Source organism: Hyaloscypha bicolor (genome assembly GCF_002865645.1).
Source record: "Hyaloscypha bicolor E unplaced genomic scaffold K444scaffold_113, whole genome shotgun sequence".
Lineage (NCBI taxonomy): Eukaryota > Fungi > Ascomycota > Leotiomycetes > Helotiales > Hyaloscyphaceae > Hyaloscypha > Hyaloscypha bicolor.
The window spans coordinates 348,481-369,701 of NW_020194615.1; the positions used below are offsets into that span (position 1 = coordinate 348,481).

Consider the following 21,221-nt stretch of genomic DNA (forward strand, 5'->3'; position numbering starts at 1 on the left):
TTTATGTTCCCTGTCAATCATCGCGGTGAGCTCGCCCTTGCCAAGGCAAGCACCAGGCGGCTCGCAACCTTATTCTTTCTCGAGGCGCATTTCCATCACTATCTTTGCCAAGAGACCGAAAGTCAAACTTGGCTGTCATAATCTCGTGTCAACTTGACACTTGATAATCATGGCGAGCAAAATCTCCTTCAGGAAGGTGCATCTCATATGTTCCCCGCACGACAAGCCACCGCCCAATCAAAATCCCAACAGAGTGCGATTGGCGGAACGTCTGGCGCGGCACAACTTTATTAGCCCTGAGAATGAATAGTTTCGGTATTCAATTGAGAAACAAGATCTGTGAGAGAAGATTTAAAAGGTACGGAGGATGTGAAGAAGAGATGTCGTTCGCAAAAGGATGACGTTTCTTCACGGTCGCAATGCCAAGCTTTGAGTGAGACATTGATCAGCCAGCCACTGAACGCCAACGCCACCTCACTGTTGCACATCATCGAGATTATCGAAAATTCATACCAAGCTGGAGAGCGTGTTTTAAATTGCCTCCAAGAGAGTTTTCTCTTACATATCTCAGGAGGATGAGAGGGGCAGAATCTTGGAAGCAAATTTCGTCAAACCTTCATCTTCGGCCCGTTCAACAAGGAATCAGAATGCGATCATGGTCCTCCTCAAAATGCCAAAGAACATGACTCTGTGACCTTCAGAATCCTTGAAACTGGAATGCAACTCTGCGGCAGGGTCAGTCATCTCTCATCAGGTTGACACCGGATGAATGGAGGCCTCCTCGGACGGTTGTCGAGTCGAAGATGAAGGATCGGGCTCTCGCGATCTTGCAACAATGATTGGCTGTGTGCAGAGCAAATGTCTGGTTATGCTCATCCGAAGATGGTATCTCCTCGGCTGGAAGTTGTTATCTCCATGAGCTTCAAAGGCCAGGTCTTCGAATGGACCGAATTCGTTGCATGTAAAGCTTCACAAGTTTGATTGAGTTCTTGCGCTGTTCGGAGCAGGGAGCGTCGACGACTTCGGAGCAAGACAAATGGTAGAGTGGTGCGATAGCGTTTGCGGGGACTGGGGTTGGTGACACGCCAATTCGCGCGGTCGAGGGAAATTCACTCAGGAGTAGCCGTAAGTGAATGGCAGGCACAGAAAGTAGAACGACTGGCTCCACGATAACCCCTGAAGGTCTTCGGGGTTCCCATATGATGTAAGCCATTGCACTCTACACTTCTTAATACGCTTATTTACAAAGGGGTCCTTCATTGTCTCTCACGCGAAGGAAGCCGAAAGCCGGAAAGCTCCAATTTCTCCCTCGATCAAATTTGGCACAGTTTCTCTTGTTTGTCACACATCAGGGACAAGAACCGATGGTTTCGAGGTATTATGAATTCAATAACGCCATACATCTTGTCGAGACAGAACTTCTTAAGGGTGGTTGAATACTCGGGATAGAGTCAGATTTCGGCACGTGGAGAGTCTCTACATGTCCGAGGGATGCAGTTTAATAAATCTCCTATTCAGGCAGCTCGCAACGTTCTCCAGCAATCAATGCATGAACGACGTATCCTAGCGCTTTTGGTCGTTTTCAGCAAAGTTTTAAGTTTCGCTCACTCTCCCATTCTTCTCATCTTTTGTTTTCGTTAATTCAATCCTGACGCTTGCAAAAGATGGCTGTCAACAACAAAACGACTTTCAAACTTTCATCAGGCTTCCGGATGCCAGCTATCGGCTTTGGAACATACGTGAATCTCGCATAATTGCTCCGAAATCTTTCCTTCAATTTGCTAACCATTTTAGTTTTCCACTCTATCCGATCCTCCTGATCCCGCGGAGGGTCGTTGGTAGAGGGACTAAAGCATCTGGCATATTAGAGCCAGATAGAAATAGACAATGGTCTAGTGCTGCGACCACATCTCATTCTTTCGAATACCTTGGAGTCAAAATGGTGACTATCCCCAAACCTGACGACAACTGATGTTGACCCTTTTCCCCTTCATAAACCCCTTCCATCTCTCATACTCCTTCCTGCCCTTCCCGTCTCCATTCTTCTCGACGGGCCATTCTTCTAACCACTCGGGGCAAGTTCCTGCCATAACTTTTGGCATCGCATGCCAGCACCACCTCGCCTCTCCTCCCATCCAGACACAATCTCCGCTCCTCACTCTCAGAACCAGCAGCTCCATCTCTCGATCCTCGTCCAATTCTTTCTCGACACCGTTCCGTTCCTCTCCATTTTGTCGATCCTTCTCCCTCGAAAGAATGAACAGCCCGTCACACCCCAAACTAAAACTCGCCAGCCCACGCTCACACTCCTCACTTACATCCCGATGCACAGGCATGTAATCCTTGCTCCCATAAATCAGCACAACCCCACTCTCGGGCTCAAACGCACTCTTAAACAACCCTTTTACCAGCCTCGCAATATTCGCCGGAAAAGGCATCGCTTTGTCCTTGTCATACGATCGGGTGGTCCAGTCATATTGTGAGCCGAGCGTCAACCAACGGAGCTTCTTGACGAGGAATTGCGTCATGTTTAATGGCTTGTGGTTTGATAAAGGGTTGAGCGGCGTGAGCATCTGATCCTTGGCATGCGGTGGGAGGATGAAGAATGATTCTCGCTGGGGAGATGAGGAGGTTATTGGAGGCGCGTAGGGAATCGTGTAGTCGTGGTGGATGTTAGTTTTGTGTTGGGGGTTGGCGAGGTCGCGGTGCAGCAGGGAAGAGACGAGGAGGACTTGGACTTCTGGTGGGAGAAGGGAGGGAAGGAGTCTTAGGCCTGCAACAAGGGGGGAAGTTAGAAGTCACATGATGGATCGGTGAAGGGTCGTACCAGGAAAGTCCTTGTGCTCGTAGATTGTGCAATGTTCTGGAAGGCTGGCCGACTCTTCTTCATCGGCGACAACAATCCTTTCCCCATCACTTTTGAATGCCTTCCACGCCGAATCAACTAGCTCAGATGAGACTGTATCAATAGCGACTAGCTTCTTCGTTTGCGCTTCCGCCAGTCCACGGGCGAAATCGAGAACATCGAGATCTTGGTCGACGGCCTCGTCCTCCATTTTCTGATATTTTTTGTACGCATTGCATACAGCTTGAGGCGGTATCGCATGTGTATCATGCCCTTGGCTCTTCTGTTCTTGTTTAGCACAATTCTAGGACTGGTTGGAGTAACGCACAATAGTGGAGTCCATTACCACCTGACGTGGGGGTGGGGTTAAGACGACGGTCGATACCGTGAATATGCCAAGGCGGATTCCGTTGCAAGGCCTTTGCGTGCGATACTTCAATTCACTGCTGCAATTCCCCTCTTGTACATGACTATTCGAAGTCTCCTGCTTGGTTGCAAAAGAGAGAATCGATGTCTCAAAAATTCTCAAAATGGCCAAATATTAAGCGAACACGCTAAAGTTTAGCGCAATTTCGCCCCTGAACCCCTATCCGCTCACCCCACTCTCGCTTGATTATTAAGAACAAGAAGCGCAGGTATGGGGCAAATAAAAAGGTCAGGTGAATTCACCAAAGGGAGATGTTTCTTCGTCGTGAAAGTGTAGATGTGATGAATGTGATTGAGGACCTGAATTTATGGGATGGAAACTTCGCTGCTTCTTTCCCTCTCAGCTGATTAGTTCCTGAGATATTGGTGCATAGAGGGGAATGTGATGGTAAACTCAAAGCAATGAGAGGACTTGGGATAGGTTCGTCATTCTTAGGAGACAAGCGGCTGAGGAGAAACAGTATTTTCCCGAAATAAAAGGCTATGTTGAGAACTCACGTGACGACCTACCCCACTACCCATCCTCTCCTCAAATGCAACAAGCCTCCTTGCAAGACACTTGCCCTCAAACACCTTATTCCAGCCCCACCTAATAAGGTATCACTGAAATGCCACCGCAACCCTGAAAAATAACCTTAAATTCCCAAAACATTCGCTTGTCCGGGGCCTGCCCACAGCCCATCCAGGCCGCCAGACGCGAGCTTTGGCATCCCGAAACTCCAATCGAACGGGCTAGGGACTCGGCGCTGTCACCGCGACTCAGTAATTTTCCATTGGCACCCCACCATAGGGCTTGACCTGAGGGTTGAGACCTTCTGAGACTCTCTCGGACTTCCAAACATACTTTGTATCTCGCTGCATCGCGGACATGCCTCAAGCCTTCGAGTCCACTGCGTTCAAGGGCAAGGGAATCATGTGAATTTGGACTTGGCCAGCTCGAAATAAATAAGGGAATAGAACCCGATCGTTTGTAATCATAACATTGAATCTTACCAGCCATAGAAGGGACAGTGCTGTGTGCCTCTTCCAAACCCAAAGTCATAAAAGGACCAGTGCTAACCCCCCCGTCCCTATCTCGATCCCAGATGCAAACTCCACAATCACAAACAGGAAGCGTGCTGTGCATCAGTCCTGTGCAAAAGTGCCGCCCCAAGGCAAGAGAAACTCATCTATCTCTCTCCACCACCATGATAAACCCCCAAATCCTCCGCGCTACTCTCAATATTCCTCTCCCCCTCGACAGTACTCAGCGTCGTAGGCGTCATCCCTCTCTCCTCCAGTTCCAGCCCGTCTTGTGCCCTAGATGGGCCTTTCCCTCGACTCTCCGCAACATTCGGCCCCTGAATAACGAACATCTGCTCATCGCCCTCTCCTCCCATACTACTTAAATTCGCAGTCCCCAAACTCCTCGTTCTGCTACTGAACCTGTTACCCCTGATCTTCCACGGACTTCTCAAACCCGAGCTAATGGATTTCGAACTTAATTTGACGGTGGAGCTGACGTTTGAGGAGGCGAAGAGAGCGGGAAAGCATTTTGCGAGGAGAGGCCGGATGCACATTAGGCAAGAGCATATGATCGCTGTGCAGGTCTCGATGTCGGACCAAAGGACTACGTCGGTGCTGTCCCCTATCATTTGACAATGGTCAGCTAATACCGGGCTCGTGGTGGGAAAGGAGGGGAAGGGAAAAACTTACAGCTTGCGTCGATGGTGGGGTAGAAGTCCTTTAGGTACTTGAGACGGACCATGCTTGTGACGCATGCACTGAATACGTTAATATTGCTCTCTGGAATGGGGGGCGGAGAGTGGTAGGAGGCATACAAAGAGCCCAACGCAAACATAAAGCAAAGCGCAATCCGTTTCTTCAGTGTGAGATTCAACCCTTTCAACTCACTGATCGGAAGCAGCATAATAACGATATCATAAAAAATCGACAACACAGCGCCCGATATTGCGAAAACATGGATGTCGATGCATTTAGCATGGATCGTTAGATCCCAGAGGGAGTCGAGCGGGAGACATTGCATGCCAACACCGATGGTAAATGCGATGGTATGGCAAACAATCACGACCATCGAGAGCTTGACCGCGAGCCGGAACTGTGGGGTGGGAAAGATGCGGAGGTAGAGAAAGAGGATGGAGAATTTGGCGATGTTTTGGATGAGGGCGTAGAAGATCTGCGCGACGTAGTAGAGCTGGAATGTCAATAATTTTATTCTGGGACGTTGAAGATGTGATTTTGTACCTGTAGGGGAATTATTTGATCTTGTACTCGAACGTTCCATACATGAACGCCAAAACCGTGATAGGCTGCTGCGATGAGTTAGTCGCGTGACCCCAAGCATTGTTGCAACACACTTACTGTATATTGGAATGGCTGTATTGGGAACCATGAGCACCTGCAGTCCACTCAGCTGCGAACTACACACAATTATAAGGGATCAAGACACTCACTGTTGCAAGTATCACCATCCAGTCATCCCACCAAATTTTATGTGCAATCCACACCCGGGATATCAAACGTAATATAACAATCGGGAATGTGAAGGCGGCAAGGATGATCTCGGCTCGAATGATCTCCACTTGGCGAGATGGAAAGGGAGCTCCCAGACAGATTTCGTCCTGAAAGATTTGTGTGGCAGCTACAGCGAGATAATGTCAGCCTTTGGCGGTTCAGCGGAAACGCAATGAGCACATACTCATCTGATCCGCCCGGTTGCAGGAGCTGACGACACATACAACAAGCTCATATTGTAAAATATCGTTCGTACAGAGACATTTTTTAATGTCAGCCAGCTGACAACCGGCATTGCTCAAGACTGTGACAGTGCAGTTCACCTTAGCAGTGTGTCAGTTGATATCTGAATATGGAGTTGCGCTGAAGTACTTACGGAGCAGAGCGGAGGCTGTGATTGTGCTGTGGCACAGGTCCCTTGCAAGATGACTGCCCCCAAAAAGGATGCAACGAAAGGAAAGAAAAGCAGAACCATCTCAGATCCCCGATTGAGGTGGCACTGGAGATTTGCCTGCTCAGAACTGAAGGAATATGTCCATCTTTACTGTTGACGTTATCACGAAACGCTGGCAGCGGGGAACAAAGTGACATGACAGGAAGAGTACAGGTAGAAAATGTAACTGGGGTTTGAGCTGAAGGAATCTTGTCCAAACCTATCAAGGGTAAAGCTGGTTCCAGGGTAGAACCACTTCGCACATGGCACTCGAGGGGCTCGACCATGAAAGCCAATAGATGCCCTAGCGACCATTTTGGAAAACTCTCACCAGCCAATCATGGCTCTGTTCCTGACCAAACGAAGCTGCGATTGTCAAACGCACGTCCTTCAATCGTGAGAGGCAATGGCTCGGATACTTGAGGGAATTTGGGACATTTGACTCCGAGCGTTGATATGCGAGACTGGACTGAGAAGGAAAAAGATACAGCTTGCATTTTGACAGCCGCTTCAGGCGATCTCTCTGGGAAGGACACCCTTGTAAGGAACGGACCGCTTGGCGAACCAAGGAACAGGGGCAATGCCTGGCAAAGAATACAGCTAGAGTAGTGAGTATTACCCTAGTAAAATTAAACCTTGAAGGTAATCCTGTGTCGGTGAGATGGATGCTGCTTGAATACTTTGCTAGGCTGGCACAGATCAATTAATCATGTTCTATAGCGAATTCTAGAGAGCTTTCCAGGATTCAAAATTCAAACGGCGTGAAACGCATAAAAAATACCGGGCCGAGAATACAACTTTTCTAGGGTAATACAGTAAAACCTCGATATAACGATCTTCGATTTAACGATATCCTTGACATTGCAATTCGGCCGTAAGGTCCCACTGTTTTTAAGCCCTAAGCTTACGATATCGAGATTTTACTGTGGTTGTACAGTACTGTGCTCTCCCCCTCTAAATAAACCGCGCCGTGACAAGGCTGGCACGGCCGCTCTGATGTAATTTACTGTGTGGGTGGTAAATTTACCGTCCCCTGGCCGCGCTACGTTTTATTTGGAGCATCGAGGGCCACGCCGGGAAGGCCTAGGATCGCCGCCGGGTCGATCGCAGGCTTTTACAGGCCAGTTCTCCGATCTACATGGGGCAGTTAATCTGGTGTCCCACGTAACCATCACTCCATCTGTTGTTAAATCAAGTGAGGAATGTACGCGTTCTTGAAGGCGGAGAAGCTTGATTCATTTCGCCTTTGGAAATGCTATCTCTGGCCACAAGAAAGTACCAAATGAGAGTGAGGATCAAGGGCCCGAGCCTTTCAGGACGAGATGTGATTGTTGGATTGGACATGGAAGGAATCAGGCATCAGCGCTTGCCGTTGCGTTATTGTTTTTTCGACGTTGCAAATCCCTGCTTTTTGGCGTTGAACTGACCCCCCGCATCAACCTGTCCTCAAATGTGTTGCGTGGTGGGGTTTTGAGGGGTGCCAGTGTGCCACCGTGCCTCAGCCCCAATTTGTGAGGAGTGCGGAAGTTCACATCGATATTGTTTAGCTCTGTCTCGGCCACGTGGCTCCGACACAAATTAGTGGAGCGAAAAGGCGCAGCTGTCTGAATTGGGCAAAATCAGTTCTCGCCATGTTTTGATTTGGGCCTGATCCTTCTCATAGTCCGTCCGGGATCCGGGTCTCAGCTGATGGCGGCCCATGATCTGTGCATCTGCAGGCTATGCGGGCTCCATCTGCAGCAACACTGCCTGCTTTACAGTTGATCTGTGTGGCTGATCTCGGAATGGGCCGATGTCCAAAACATCAATTGAAATTCTCCGAGTCGGGATACCTTTTGTGGTGAAGCTTGCGAGAGTTGCGTACCGGTAATTTTTCACCGTGTCGGTTTCGAAGTAGAAGTAATCAGCATGGTGCCAAGTTGGAAAAGAAAGAAAACCCCGTCATTTCTCATGAGCTGTTGTGGATTTGATGCCTCCACCTTCTCTAGGATGACTGATGCCATTCCCCCCTTGGCGAAAGATCAGACCTCATAATGATCAAGAGGAATGACGTTAGGAACATGACTGCGTTTAGAATGAGGAGTCTGGTCGATGCTGTCACAGAGGGACTTTCTATGTCTAGTGATTCCGAGAAAGTAAATTGCCCTTTCAGAATCAACCGCTCTGGCTGGTGTCTGGATCGTGTTGCCTCTGCTCATGATAGTTGTGTCGTGGGCCAATATCCAACCATGCGCTCGCTGACTGGCCTTGGCCCTAATAGCGCGACTTCTCTTACAGGTTTAATCTGCCGTGCTGAAAGGAAATTCCGTTTCCAGTAGCCATATTCAAGAAAAAGATTGAGCCGCAGCCTGCTAGTCGGGAATTCGCAGGCCGACAGGGGCTACATGATGTGATTCGCAGCAAGCATCGGGCATGATGCGGTGACCGAGGTGCATCTTAACAATGCACCTCATCTGGATCTGTGTCAAGATCGAGCTCTAAAAGCTCCGTTCGGCAACTCGTTGCCGACCGCCACCGTTTTGTCCTAGAGTCCACTTGTCCTCCTGAATCTACCATTGTTTATTCCTGAGAGTCCGGCGGTTCTGTACTCCACTCGTCTCGTCGCATTGATCAAATTCGCAGCGGCCATCCTCGGTCAGACCTGAGGCGTATCCCCCAAGGTAACGAGATACCAAACTGTCCGATGCGGAAGGAAGTATGTGTATAATTCGTCGGCCTGCCAGGCATGTTCCTGGTGGGAACCGCGATCTGGCCGTCGAATCGTCCGAACAACAAGGGATTTCGAAGTCGAAAGTTGAGACGGCACTCGACAGTGCAACGGGTCGGGGTATTCGAGCTTCGCTCCGAAGGTATATATAGGCGCAGTCTGCCCGTACCAATTGAATGCGTGAAGTTCGAAGTGTTGGCACTGGGCTGAGTTGAAGTTGTCATTGCTGAAGATACCCCTTCCCGGCGATGAGATTTCAGTGGATGCGGGGCTTGCACGTGACTTGATAGGCTGTCATATTTTCCTGGGTCATCCCGGGAGGTAGGGATGAACTTCACATGGATTGTCTCTGTTCCAGCTTCTTCTTCAAGGTTCACCATTCCTGTAAGGTCAGCACCTTCAAAATTGATACTTCTGCTAATCCCAGTCTGAGAGTAAGCCACTTCAAGTGGCCGAATCTCCCAACGCAGGCGGCAGGATGGAGGATTAAGAGCCGAAACCTGTAGCCGCTTCGATGGCCAAAAGGACCAAGTGTCGCCTTTGTTTGGAATCTACTTCAGTCAGCACGGTCTATGGGCAATTGACTTGCAGGAAAGTTCCTTGTATCTGCTCATGATTTCGGTGTGATCCAAACCTTGGTGGAGAAGTGAAGTGCATTTCCTGAGCCCACCGCTTCATTGAGAAAGCCGAAAGGGCTTTCAAATATTCTTTTCTTTGGCAATCTTGGAGAAGTGCATCTCATATCAGAGGCTTGATAATTCTTCTGGGAACAAGGTGAAGCGACCACCCCTTTTCCTCAAGCGAACCCCTCAACCAATACCTTTTCGTTTGTTTATGCAGCCTTGCACCCCACTGATCAATGTTTTGTGTCATGCAGTGTGGCTCCATTTATGGTGCCTGCTCATATATCAACTTTTTTGATGCCTGATGAATGTTGCGGACATGCGCAGGAAGTGTAGGCCCCGCTGTTTCATGGTTGAGCCGATGAAGGAAACCCGTTTGTCTGTGTCTGGAAGGATATAGAAGCTTGTGTCGACTTCTTTAAAGATTCTGGAAGCAAATATAAGTCATAAATTATCCCACAATGCCTGCTATCCTGTCCTCTCTTCCTCTTCTCTACCTCCTCTTCAGCCTATTGAGAAGTTCAAGATGTCTGCCCCAAGCACTGGTGGTATGGGTGCCAACACCGAGGGGACTTGCTCTTCAAACCCAGCCACCAAAGCCTGCAGTTGATGCTGGTTGGTTCAGGTGAGGTTCAAATAGTTCTAGTCTTTTTCTGACGCAAACGAAGCCCACCCTGCTGACAGGGTTAATTTTGGTAGTATTGTAGAAGGGAATGTCAACCGTGTCATTGGCCGAGGCACAAGATCGACTGCAACTCCCCTCTTCTGCAAGAAGCATGGAAACCACCCTGGGAGGCCGAACTTCGTCAACCAGCGTTCGTGGGCGAGGGAGTTGAGCAGCTTTCTCCTCACGGCCAAAGAAAATATCTCTGGGGAAACGTACCAGCTGTCGATATTCTCAATGTTGCACAAAATGAAAGGGCAAACATTTCATCAATATTGTATTTGCTATTCGCTGGTAAGCCGCATCTCTTCGTTCGGGCTCACGACTGACTGCTCAAAGCATCCGGGGACTTGAGGAATGTTGTCAAGACCTTGGCTCACCTTCCAGAATGGTGCAGTGGTCAGCGCGAGGCAGTCATCAATGACAAAGGCTTCGATATCGTTGCATGAAATGCTATGCTTCTCCTCGTCGCCATTTTGTGTCCACAAAACAAAGCTTCGGAAGTGATATTACACATCCGGCACTCAGTTTTCGGACAAAAGATATTCAAGAGAGAATCAAACCACCTGTCAATGATGTCTACGAGAAGATTCGACACAAGGAAGCAACATCGCTGCAATCAAAATCTTGGACCGCCGATGGTCGAGCATTGTCTCTTATCTTGCAGAAATCCGCGCGGGATGAACTTCAAGCATATCTTGAGGTGCCAACCGGTTTATCAAAGACCAAGGCTCAAGAAATCATCGTCGCAACCACTCTTGCACCAAAGCGGAAGGATTATATTGAGCGTGCATTGTATGCTAAGCTCTCTGGCTGGCGTCCCGGCATGTTGAAGTTCCGGAATGTGGGACCTCTGCTACCTTTTGGAGCTCCCACGGCACTCTTCAATATACCGCACCCGTGAGAACAACCCTCTTTCATTTTAGAGTTGAGACTGACGTATGCAGCACATTCTTTCAATCAAATGACTTCTGGCTCATGATGGATTCAGCAAGTCCAGTCGGAAGCTGGCCAATCAAGGAGATCATGGCCATGGTCCCTGTTACCAAGAATGATTTTTACGGCGGATTGCACTATCTCGTCAAATCGACACTCCGGACGGTTCTGCGACAGTATCACCGGCCGTCCGACCAGATTCCAACTCTTGCAAGTGGATGCTGGGGAGTTACCCAAGTGGCTATCCGACAGTGGCATAGACCAACTCTTCTTCGACAGAATAGAGGTGAGTGTGGCCAGCTTTCCCTTGGATTTTGAGTACTTACTGAACTTTCTTTAGGTCTCCAACATCGTCGATCAAGGCTATCTCGGCGCAGAAAAGACCCTTCTTGTTTTCGCCCCCATCCTCAAGCAAAAATCCCTGAACCCATACACAGCCATCTTAACCTTACATCTCAACACAGAGTGTAAAATTAAAGACCCCTCAATAGCTACCACAGCAGCCGAATTTAGGCGAGTACTTGATTACTTTCCTTCTGTCGGCCCCTCAGTTCTCAGTAATTCCAATCCCGTCAATAATTGTAAATGGTCAAGGTTGCTGAGGCTCGCACACTCGTCAGAGATTTTAATGCCCCTTTCAATGAGCATGCTGAGGAGAAAGGCTTCGATAGCAGTGGCAAGGCAATTGGATTGCAAGTCAGAGACAAAAATATAATTGTGGAGGAGTGGCCGCTGAGGTTAAAGAGGGGTGTAAGCAAGGAGGACCTCAATATCCTTCTTTCTGCCGGCCATGTTGGCGGTGAAAGATAAGTTGAGTGGGGAAGACCTTGAGTGAGGGAATTCACCTGTACTCTTCAGGCCCGGGAAAATTCTGTTCTCAGTGGAAGAGATTTCTGATATGATTCTTGTCTGCCTTGTCTGCCTTGTCCGAAGAGCGGCGGCTGCGAACGAGCTCCGTCGGGGCATCTAAAACTTGACCAGACCAATTTCAGAAAAGGTTTCTTGCACGGGATGTTGCTTCTTTTGACCACACCACGTGACGTACAAGCAAGTCACGCCACCGCATCATATGATATATCCCCACAATCAAAACTTTTCACAAACGCCTTCTCATACTCTTTGCAAGCTTTGCGTATCGACATATTCTATTGATCAAAACTGTCCAGCCTCAATACCACCATTCTCTCGTCAATAATCGTCAAGGCAATCCTCTATCAGAACAATACTTCAAAATGTCTGCGCAAAAGAACCACAAAAAGTCACAATACACCTCCCGAAGTAAAGTTATACCTCTCGCCAGCACTCTCCACCTCTCATCAATCTATTTCACCCTCGTCTTCCTCAGTGGCTTTCTTCTCGGCGCCATCCGACAAGGCTTTATCATTCCAACATTTCACCTGGCTCGATCCCGAGCCGAGCTCATCGAAATGCCTTTCATGGTCCTATGCACACTTCACTGGGCTCGGTGGCTCATTCACCGATATGAAGTACCCCGGGTAGCGAAGACTAGGATTACTGTGGGAGGACTGGCAATGGGGATGATGGTCGTGATTGAGTTAATTGGGGAGTATTTTGACAATGGTAGGTGGGATACGGAGGGAGATAAGGGGTATTGGATCAGGAAAGGGGCTTTTTCCGTTGCTGTGGTGCTGTTTGGTGCGATGCTGTGGGTTTTGATGGCTGTGGGGAGGTAGGGGAGCCTTCGCACGCTGAAGATATACTCCGGGAGGGAGTACGCCGGCCTGAAATGCAACTGATGTCTCGCAACATGTTTCAATAAAGTTTTACGGCAGTATTAGCTAATACCCATTGAACCTTGTATAATTTTATTTTCTGTTACCTCGTTCTTTAACGTAGAGCGAAATTAAAAGTAGGTCGATGCCTTATTTACTTCCAATTACTTCCTGAGATGAGTCCAGTGAGCTGGACAGAAGATATTAATAGCATATATCGAAATTGCCTTTCCTTGTAGTAAATTGAAGTGCTTCAGTTAGTCATAACCAAGGTCTTTCGTTATTCACTTTCGCATGATTACTTGGTCCGAATTTTAATTGCATTTATTATCATATCATGATGGCATAACTTTGCCGCGCCCCTCCTTATGATTTGCGGGGATATGCTACATTGCAGTTATGGTGAGCAAAGCTCATTGTTTGGGCGACTCTAATCACTTTAGGACGTGTACGAATTGAGTAGTGGATTTGGCATTTTGAACAGCATTTTGATTGTGTTGTAGGGTTACATTACAGTACAGTGGTGCGGCGGAGCTGGTGACTCAATCTCATACCAGAGAAATCGCGCCTCTAGTCAAGTATCAGGCTTTGGAACGACTTCACCTTTGTTTAGCTCCAATAATTTGACCCCTTCGGTGAGTTTACATTCACTTAAGCTCTCAGGGTCTCATTTGAGAACGTGTATTTGCTGAAGCTGAGGAGGAGCCCGTTGCCGACTACGAGAGCCTTACTAGGCTGAAACTCAGAATCCGAATCAGGAACCTTCGGCCTCATCCCCAATTTCCCCACCGAGATAAGACTCGAGCTTTAGTCCCAAGCCATCCTCTCCCTTCCCGAACGCATTACTCCAATCCACGAAACCACGGGCAAGAAATGCACCCCAGCATACTTCACAATCTCTCACCCTCATCCTCTTTGCGCATCTGTCAGTCGGGAGGCTTGGGAAGCCGTCCCTGCTATCTTTCGGAGACTCTTTCTACCCGAAGGAGGACATGGCTTCATCAATGTGAACATGGAGAAGGACGTCATTCTGATATGTAGTGGGAACGGGAAGTTACGGCCCAAGACATTTGGGAGGTTAAAGAAAGCCATGGGCCCAAAATGCAGAGACGACCATCTGCACCTTGCCGCACAGGCACAATCGCAAAGGTGCCTTGGCAACGGGGTGGGGGAAATTATTCTCCGAAGCCAGAATACGGAGTTATCGCTTCCATCACGCAGATTTTCAAGGAAATCTGTCATTTGACACGTTATTGCCCGGGGAGGGGGGGTTATTTTGATGGCATGAAGCGCTAGAGGGACCTGTATCTGGGGAATGAGAAGGGGTTCGAAGGCCTGGTGAGGGCTTATTGCGGTTGCCTTCATAAGGAGGAATATGTACCAAACCCAAAGACCGCTTGGTAGGGGGTGGGATGGAGCAAAGGGGCAGCTGGTAATGGGGTTCGAGTCGCCCGAGATTTGTTGGGAATGTTTGCGGTTTGTGGGTAGTGATAAGTTTAGGATTGGGATTCTGTGACGAGGAAGGGTTATTGGAGGGTAATAAAGAGGGAGAATGACGAAATTGATGGAGATAGGCGGACGGTACTCTCCCACCACGACCACGCTAGCAGAGCTCTATATCCACTAAATGGGGAAGGCATAATACCGAGCCTATGATGGCTTTTTGGTATTTTTTCAAAGTCACATTCTGGATGGGGAGCAAGGACCACCTGTGAGACAAAAGACTGTCAAGATTTGCAAGCACGGTCATTTGGGAACCCTCGAGGATCACAAAACTAGGGTGAGCTTCGCGAAATCCCAGCTTGCTTCTTTATGAATGGCCGTGTTTCTCTGAATTCTGTTGCATATCGCATTTCCCTGCGGGTGCGGCCGACCCTTGCGGTCCGCATGCAATGCAACGCTCATCCTTGGAGAGAGCAATGAGACGTGCCGCGAATGCGGACCTGAGCAGTTGTACTTCCAAAGCTTTCTAACCACTTAGCTCAAGCTGGGATTTTTGATTGGCACTGCTAGAGAGTGTGACATCGGACAGTAGAACATGATGGAGATGAGTATGTTTTGGTGCCTGCAAATTCGCAGTCCGTCGGGAGTAGTGCGTTTCATTTGGCGGCTCCTTGGCTGACTTTCTTCCTAAAACATCTTCAAAATTGGCGTACCAACTCTGGCGATCAATTCTTGGGATGTTTCTCTCTTGAGATTGTGTTTGAATGCTTGAGGTAGCCATGAGAAGACGAGACGAAATTGAGGCAAAGTTGGAGTTTCCGAAAATAGCCGGCGTGGTGCGTTGTTAAGCGAGATACCCCGCCCCTTTTTATCCCCACCACGGCGATCTGTTTACATGTAGTGGATGCTATCGAACGTGACCGAAAGATAGGGCCCTACCTTTGAATTTGAGCTCTCGCCGTTCGAAAATAGCCTTGAAGACCTGTGAATTTACTCTAATTTAGGAGTATTTTTTTAGCTAAAACACACCACACCATTGTTGAATGGACTCAATGCTTTCTACTTGGACATGCATTTCTAATTATTCAAGTCTATGAGACCTGGACTAATGGATCTCTAGTGAGGCAATCAGTTTATCGAATGTATCCTTCAAGGTGAAGGCGAAGGATGATAAGCTTTATACACCTGTATTGCTCCCTCAACAGTGGACGCAATCCCAAAGAAAACAGTCAACCCAACAATCAAAGCCACAGCAAACCAAAAGTTGTACCACTGTACTGGATTCCTTTTGTCATTCCACCACTGTCTCAAGTTCTTCGGTTGAGACTCATCAAACGCTTGCTTCAGTATGACAAGACGATCGTGCCAGAAAACGAATTTGCTGATCTGTCTCTCTGCAGCCTTCAATCGACGTTCACTTGCTGCTTCGCTATCAACACGATTCCGAAGTTCCTCCAATCCTTGCTGTTTCCGGAACCATTTGGAGACCCTTCTATCTCGCCGGGGTAGGAGCAGAGCTAGCGTCCGAAGAGTTTCATCCACGAACTCGGGAGGGAAGAGAGGGCTAGGCTCAAGTCAACTTTCGGTTTCTTGGACCACGGGTGGGACTCCCTACTTGTCGCGGTTCATCTTTAGAAACTGATAATGACTATATATAGCCACCTTTGTATCATCTTCTGACATCCTCAGGTGATCTGCCAAGTTGTCCGTCCACACGATTTGGATGCCTCCGATGAGTTCTAAATTTGGTGCAATGAAAATGCGCTCCAGCCTTACTGGCACAACCAGCTCTTTTGTGCCATCAAACTGGTTTGCAACGAAATCCGGCAGAGTGCTATCATCTTCCCAGGGAACAGGTACTTGGTTGATTGTCCTGTCACCTGGAAGCCCTGGTCCAATGTCTAGCATCAGTAGAAGTCGAGTCACAAAATCTATTGTAGTGTATAGGAGTTTATCCGTCGCTGGTGGCACCGACACCGGTATTGTGTCTCGGAATGCTTCCAAAATATCGATTTTTCTCAACGTCGGTCCTGGTGCTGCGCCTTGTAGCAGTTATGCAAGAAGGACAATATGCCGGTGAGTTTTCGTGGGCACTTTCTGCTCGGATTTCGTGCAGTTATACAGAAATTTTCGACATTGCTCTTCGTAGTATCTAAAATATGTTGCCTGTTTCGAGGGGGTTCGCGCAAACTCTCCTGGTAGGATCGTGACATTCCACAAAGAGGATATGACCACAGCCTTGCCCTCATTTGAAAGGGGCATGTTCATTTGGGTATTCAGAGGATCGACAGCCATCATGTGAGTCCGGTCAAAAACATCCAAGGCCAAGAACCTGCGTTCATGAGTTTCGAGCAGCTTTCATTTCGATCTGAATTTGGAAGGAGTCGATGACAGAGTAAATTGCTTCTTGTTGGGGAAGTCTGGGCGCTAATGTCTCAGAGTATTTAGGGTTCTATTGGTTGTCGACGCGGAACACTCTGGTACGTAGTTGAGCTGGCCTGCTTGGCGTCCCTACCTGGCCTGTTGCAGGGGTAGAAAACAGCCCAGCTGGGCTGCCTGCCTCCTGTCGACGCGCCCTGAACCGTGGCTGAGTTTTAGATGCGCCAAGGCTTCACCTGAGGCTTTCCAGCTGCAACTTCGAAACTTCTGCTTTCTCCTCAACAATGAAGACGTCCACAATGTCATAGCTCGAGGCTGTCGCGAAACCTCTTCTTGAGTGCCGATCACTCGTCGATTGTAGTCATGCAAGCCATGGCAACAATCACGGAAACGCAGAGCGCCAGCTACCGAACGCTCCGGCTGGTCCCTAGGTGGCCTGACGCAGAGAGCTGTTGTGGAGTCTTACTCTGTGTATTCGACAACAAAGACAATTGCTGGGAAGCTACGAGTGGAGTCCGAAGCGTCTATAATAACTCCCTCAGAAGTGCTATCGATGAAATCCTGGACGACAACGAAGACCACTTAGGCCAAGATGCTAGGTACCGGCCATTCTTCTGCCACAGTATATATATGGTGGGCCGCAAGAAAAAGCGATCCAATCCAGTTATATTTTTCTGCTGTGAGGATGCACCGTTGAGAGTCAAGGCACGCGACGTTATCAAGGCCAATTCAGTGACGAGAAGTTACCCAGCTATTCGGTTGGGACATACTTCCTTTCCACCTGAGCTCAACGCTCCACCTCGTTTCGTGACGGGCAGGTTATCGCATCCACGCTTAGGCAGTGCTGGACTTAGTATTTCACCTGATATTCTGGATGCCATCCCTAGTCCACCGAAGATTTCACCTGATACTCTGGATGCCATTCCTAGTCCATTGAAGAACCTGGGGGGAATTATGAGTTTGAGACGTATAGACAAAACGAAAGTCTCGCTTCGCCAAAGCAACATTCTGTTAGATCTACCGTCTCTTCCTCGAATTACAGAACATAGGATAGTAGAAGAAGGAAGTGGTTCTGGCCGGCAGGTCTTCTACAAACCTGGAAAACAGAACTTATGTGCGGTTAAAGTCTATGTGGATGATGTTATACAGTATGAGAGAGATATTACTGCGACAGTTGGTGGTGCCATTCTGCTAAATGGGAAAATCTACGGTTTGACTGCTGCTCACGGACTGCTGGAGGGCTTTCAACGCTCAGAGGCTCAGAGAAACATGGTCCGGTCCGTTGAGTACGATGGGGATAGCGCTAGCAGTTTCGAGCATTGTGAGTGTTTCCCGGTCGTCACGAATGTAATGCCTCTATGTATACATTTCAAGGAGGCTGACAATAATCAACGAGCCAAGACTCCTCGGATGAGGACGAACTGATGTGTGAAGGCCCATTCCCCAATAACTGCGGTTTACCAATCGGGCGTCCCCAGGCTCGGCAACGATTAGCGTTTTGCACTATCGATAACAATCGATGCCATAATCGTAAGGTATCGATTGTATCGATAGTGCAATCGATTATTTAGCGAGCTAATCCCTATATATGTACGATTTTACCCCTTTTCTAATTCCAGAAGGTTTAGAAGTTTAGTAAAGTACTATACTATATATAATAAAGGAAAGGCTCTCTATTATTTACCTATTTAAAGAAAGTATTTAGAATTCTAGTCCTTTTCCAGTGCTTAAGGCACTCCCGTATCTTAATTATCTCGGCTTCTAGCTGCCCCCTATCCCAGCTTACTATATGACGAGCCCCTGAAAAGACTCTCTCTGGTTTATTGCTTATTAGTACTATTAAGAGGATATTAATAGCCATACGAGAGAGCTTAGGCCAGTATTACCTTTGTGTATCTTGGTACTACTATATAAGGGCCTTCTTTTTACCAGGATTATATAATTCCTCTATATTAAAGTCCATATATTCGTCCCCACTTACTGGCCTAGTAGCTGATTAAAGGGCTAAGGCAAGCTGATTATAAGTATCGAGTGCTTCTGGCTCCTGAGAAGAGCTAGTAGTTGGAATAATTAGAGCTTGTGGCCCCTTGTCCCGATATCTTTCCCAGAGCTTTTTTACCCTTAGTAGAACTGGCTTTATCTACTTCTTTGGCCAGTACGTTTTAATATATCTCATACGGTATATAGGGTTCAGAATTAAAGCGATAGTATAAATAGGAGACATATCTGTCTTTATATAGTACTTATTAAGTACTATATATACGATATTTAGGTATTAAAGGAAATCTTGGCTCTTTTTATTCTTTTTCTTTTTATACTTAGCCTATAAAAGTTAATTAAGTAAAGATAAGGAAGAAAGAAGAGAGAGAAAGGAAAAGGGATAAGCTTATAGTTATTTCTTATAAGTATTTAGTTAAAATATTTATTATAAAGAGTATAGTATTAATAGATATGGAATCTTCCTCTATAGTAAAAGTAGCTTATAAGAAGGAACTAAGGAATTCCTTAATTATATAAAGCTTTTTCTAGTCTTGGTGGCTTAAAAGATCTAGTTCTAGCTCTTCCTCGTAGTTCTGGTAATACTTTTCTACTATAGGCCTCAAATTGAGAAATATAAAAAGTATATTATACTAGCTATTTTACTTTATTTAATTATTTATTGGAATTAGCCTTTTTGCAAGAGCTTTAAAGGCTGCCGTATGGCCTGGTAATCTACGAATATAAATAATAATATTATATATTTGGCCAAGTAGTTCCAAGAGCCTAAACTTGGCCCTAATTACTTCCTTATCCGCAAGCTCTCTAGTCTTCTCCTGGCTATTATATAATTCAAGCTCTTCTGCTCTAATTATATCCATAAATAGGAAGGCTTAAATAATAAGATTAATAATATGACTAATATAGCAAACTTGCTATTTCTCTATATTTTACTCTCTATTATATAACTTTACTAAGAAGGCTTGAATATATTAATAAAGAATATTATTTAAGGAAGTATTATTAGTAATAATAGCCCCAAGCTTTCGTATAATGCCGTAATTCTTAAGAATAGGGCAAAGAATAGAGAACTAGTTCTCTCTACTATGGCCAGGTATTCTCTAGAAAGTAAGAAGAGCTTTTTGCCTTTTATAATCATATATAGTAAAGTATATATAAACTACTAGAAAAAGTAATTGATTTGGGGAGGTCCAAATATCAAGTGAAATATAGATAAGTAAGACTACTAATTAAAGGGTTTTTTATATAATAATCTTATGCTTTTCCCAAGCTTTTTTAATTTTATTATAAACTCTAGAGTAAGAGATTATAATCTTGCCTTTATAAGCTCGATTTAGGACTTGGTAAAAGGTATGAAATTCCGGCCATTTAATAAGAGTAAAAGACAGATTCCGTATAATAATTAGGGAGATTAGAGCTTTAGTAATAACTACTATATTAAGGCAAGCTCTAAGGACCTTATTATTAAACTCCTTAATCCTATTTCCCTCCTTAGCTTGAGCTTTATACCAGAGTTATTTGAGTTACTGGTTTATAGTAATTTGGCTCTTACTTTTAGCCTTTAATATTATAATTTGGTAGTGGCGGCTCAAATAATCCCCTATATTTCTTGATATTCGTATACTATATGGTTTAGTTTTATAAAGGGTATAATAAAGAATGTCTTGCTTAAGATTATCTAGAGTAGGAATATGACAAAATTCCCAATAAGGTGCTCTTAACTTTGATATATCTAGAGTACTTGGAGTGGAATCTACTAAAACTAATCGCACAAATAACGAATCTGGTTTAAGTAAAGAAGATATTTTAATAATATCTTTGGAAAAAATTAGTATGCGAGGTAGGGAAAATAGAGAGAAGAAGAGAGAGAGAGAGAAGAAAAAAATGGGGGGATGCGGGGTAAAAGCGGTGGAATAATCGTTTAGTAATCGATTACCAATCGATTATAATCGATAGCTAATTAATAGTGTACATAATCGATTGCTAATTAATTACTCAGTAATCGTTGCCGAGCCTGGGCGTCCCCATTAACCAATCGCGCACTACGATTAGTTAATGGGAGGGGAATACGAGATGGGGAGGCCGATTGCCCAATCGTTTACTCCCATTGGTTAATCGGGAGGCCAATTGCCTAATCGGGAAATATTTCGGTTTCGGCTTTTATGAAAATTGAAGATATATTAGTATATTCCATATTCCCCCCCCTTTCCCCCTCTTTTACCCTCCTTACTTTCTTGCTCTTACATTGCGTTTAGGGGCTACTTTAGCTCCCCTAGCTCTTTTTGCCCCCCTTTTGACTTGGTAATCAGCTAATTCCTCTATACTAGCCCCATCCTCACGTGGCTCTTTAATCGCTACTCTCTTCTTTACTCTCTCAGATGCCCTCCCTGCCTTTTAAACTAATGCAATCGAACCACGATTATTTTCCAGTGTAATTGCTTTGGGTAGGGTAATTCTAGCTTTTTTGAGAGCTGCCCCTTCTATTGGAAGTTTATAAGTTACTTGAGAAGCAATCTTATT

At 46.4% G+C, this 21,221-nt stretch overlaps 10 protein-coding genes across 10 annotated transcripts; 4 read left to right on the forward strand and 6 right to left on the reverse strand.

Moving 5' to 3' along the window:
• Positions 1–1,505: 1,505 nt before the first annotated feature.
• Positions 1,506–3,329, reverse strand: K444DRAFT_592602 (uncharacterized protein). The gene is made up of 3 exons (XM_024878252.1): positions 3,174–3,329; positions 2,828–3,128; positions 1,506–2,773 (listed from the first exon to the last, which is right to left on the reverse strand). Exons 1-3 carry the CDS (start codon positions 3,186–3,188, stop codon positions 1,947–1,949), a joined length of 1,143 nt encoding a protein of 380 aa, XP_024734711.1. The 5' UTR covers positions 3,189–3,329; the 3' UTR covers positions 1,506–1,946.
• Positions 3,330–4,201: 872 nt separating this feature from the next.
• K444DRAFT_564659 (uncharacterized protein) lies at positions 4,202–6,297 on the reverse strand. The gene is made up of 8 exons (XM_024877073.1): positions 6,162–6,297; positions 5,970–6,108; positions 5,725–5,912; positions 5,633–5,669; positions 5,516–5,583; positions 5,092–5,465; positions 4,967–5,034; positions 4,202–4,898 (listed from the first exon to the last, which is right to left on the reverse strand). Exons 1-8 carry the CDS (start codon positions 6,258–6,260, stop codon positions 4,441–4,443), a joined length of 1,431 nt encoding a protein of 476 aa, XP_024734712.1. The 5' UTR covers positions 6,261–6,297; the 3' UTR covers positions 4,202–4,440.
• A 2,512-nt stretch (positions 6,298–8,809) lies between these two features.
• Positions 8,810–9,309, reverse strand: K444DRAFT_614754 (uncharacterized protein). Its single transcript, XM_024880589.1, has one exon. It carries the CDS (start codon positions 9,303–9,305, stop codon positions 8,829–8,831), a length of 477 nt encoding a protein of 158 aa, XP_024734713.1. The 5' UTR covers positions 9,306–9,309; the 3' UTR covers positions 8,810–8,828.
• Positions 9,310–10,009: 700 nt separating this feature from the next.
• K444DRAFT_653762 (uncharacterized protein) lies at positions 10,010–11,958 on the forward strand (the record flags this gene model as incomplete). Its single annotated transcript, XM_024885894.1, has 7 exons — positions 10,010–10,173; positions 10,256–10,506; positions 10,552–10,652; positions 10,766–11,112; positions 11,160–11,292; positions 11,489–11,729; positions 11,771–11,958. 7 exons carry the CDS (start codon positions 10,010–10,012, stop codon positions 11,956–11,958), a joined length of 1,425 nt encoding a protein of 474 aa, XP_024734714.1.
• A 365-nt stretch (positions 11,959–12,323) lies between these two features.
• Positions 12,324–12,948, forward strand: K444DRAFT_664940 (uncharacterized protein). The gene has a single exon (XM_024887029.1). It carries the CDS (start codon positions 12,381–12,383, stop codon positions 12,840–12,842), a length of 462 nt encoding a protein of 153 aa, XP_024734715.1. The 5' UTR covers positions 12,324–12,380; the 3' UTR covers positions 12,843–12,948.
• A 332-nt stretch (positions 12,949–13,280) lies between these two features.
• Positions 13,281–14,127, forward strand: K444DRAFT_631548 (uncharacterized protein; the record flags this gene model as incomplete). The annotated part of the gene is made up of 3 exons (XM_024883377.1): positions 13,281–13,283; positions 13,385–13,516; positions 13,693–14,127. The coding sequence occupies 3 exons, from the start codon at positions 13,281–13,283 to the stop codon at positions 14,125–14,127; spliced, it is 570 nt and encodes a 189-aa protein (XP_024734716.1).
• Positions 14,128–15,473: 1,346 nt separating this feature from the next.
• On the reverse strand, positions 15,474–16,232 carry K444DRAFT_691193 (uncharacterized protein; the record flags this gene model as incomplete). The annotated part of the gene is made up of 2 exons (XM_024887786.1): positions 15,474–15,888; positions 15,940–16,232. 2 exons carry the CDS (start codon positions 16,230–16,232, stop codon positions 15,474–15,476), a joined length of 708 nt encoding a protein of 235 aa, XP_024734717.1.
• Positions 16,233–17,007: 775 nt separating this feature from the next.
• K444DRAFT_691203 (uncharacterized protein) lies at positions 17,008–18,128 on the forward strand (the record flags this gene model as incomplete). The annotated part of the gene is made up of 1 exon (XM_024887787.1): positions 17,008–18,128. Exon 1 carries the CDS (start codon positions 17,067–17,069, stop codon positions 18,126–18,128), a length of 1,062 nt encoding a protein of 353 aa, XP_024734718.1. The 5' UTR covers positions 17,008–17,066.
• Positions 18,129–18,387: 259 nt separating this feature from the next.
• K444DRAFT_533258 (uncharacterized protein) lies at positions 18,388–18,582 on the reverse strand (the record flags this gene model as incomplete). The annotated part of the gene is made up of 1 exon (XM_024875134.1): positions 18,388–18,582. A coding segment is annotated over one exon (195 nt), but the record flags the coding sequence as incomplete, so codon positions are not given.
• Positions 18,583–19,351: 769 nt separating this feature from the next.
• On the reverse strand, positions 19,352–19,573 carry K444DRAFT_533347 (uncharacterized protein; the record flags this gene model as incomplete). The annotated part of the gene is made up of 1 exon (XM_024875147.1): positions 19,352–19,573. A coding segment is annotated over one exon (222 nt), but the record flags the coding sequence as incomplete, so codon positions are not given.
• Between the last annotated feature and the right edge of the window lie 1,648 nt (positions 19,574–21,221).

Bases quoted from the DNA above. Each gene is read 5' to 3' on its own strand.
- K444DRAFT_614754 (XM_024880589.1), bottom strand. From the start codon at position 9,305: ATGGTGAACCTTGAAGAAGAAGCTGGAACAGAGACAATCCATGTGAAG.
- K444DRAFT_664940 (XM_024887029.1), top strand. From the start codon at position 12,381: ATGTCTGCGCAAAAGAACCACAAAAAGTCACAATACACCTCCCGAAGT.
- K444DRAFT_564659 (XM_024877073.1), bottom strand. From the start codon at position 6,260: ATGGTTCTGCTTTTCTTTCCTTTCGTTGCATCCTTTTTGGGGGCAGTC. The intron at 5,584-5,632 runs GTAAGTGTGTTG...AACTCATCGCAG, and splicing joins TACAGCCATTCCAATATACA to CAGCCTATCACGGTTTTGGC. The intron at 4,899-4,966 runs GTAAGTTTTTCC...GTCAAATGATAG, and splicing joins CCCCACCATCGACGCAAGCT to GGGACAGCACCGACGTAGTC.
- K444DRAFT_592602 (XM_024878252.1), bottom strand. The intron at 2,774-2,827 runs GTACGACCCTTC...CCCTTGTTGCAG, and splicing joins CGAGCACAAGGACTTTCCTG to GCCTAAGACTCCTTCCCTCC.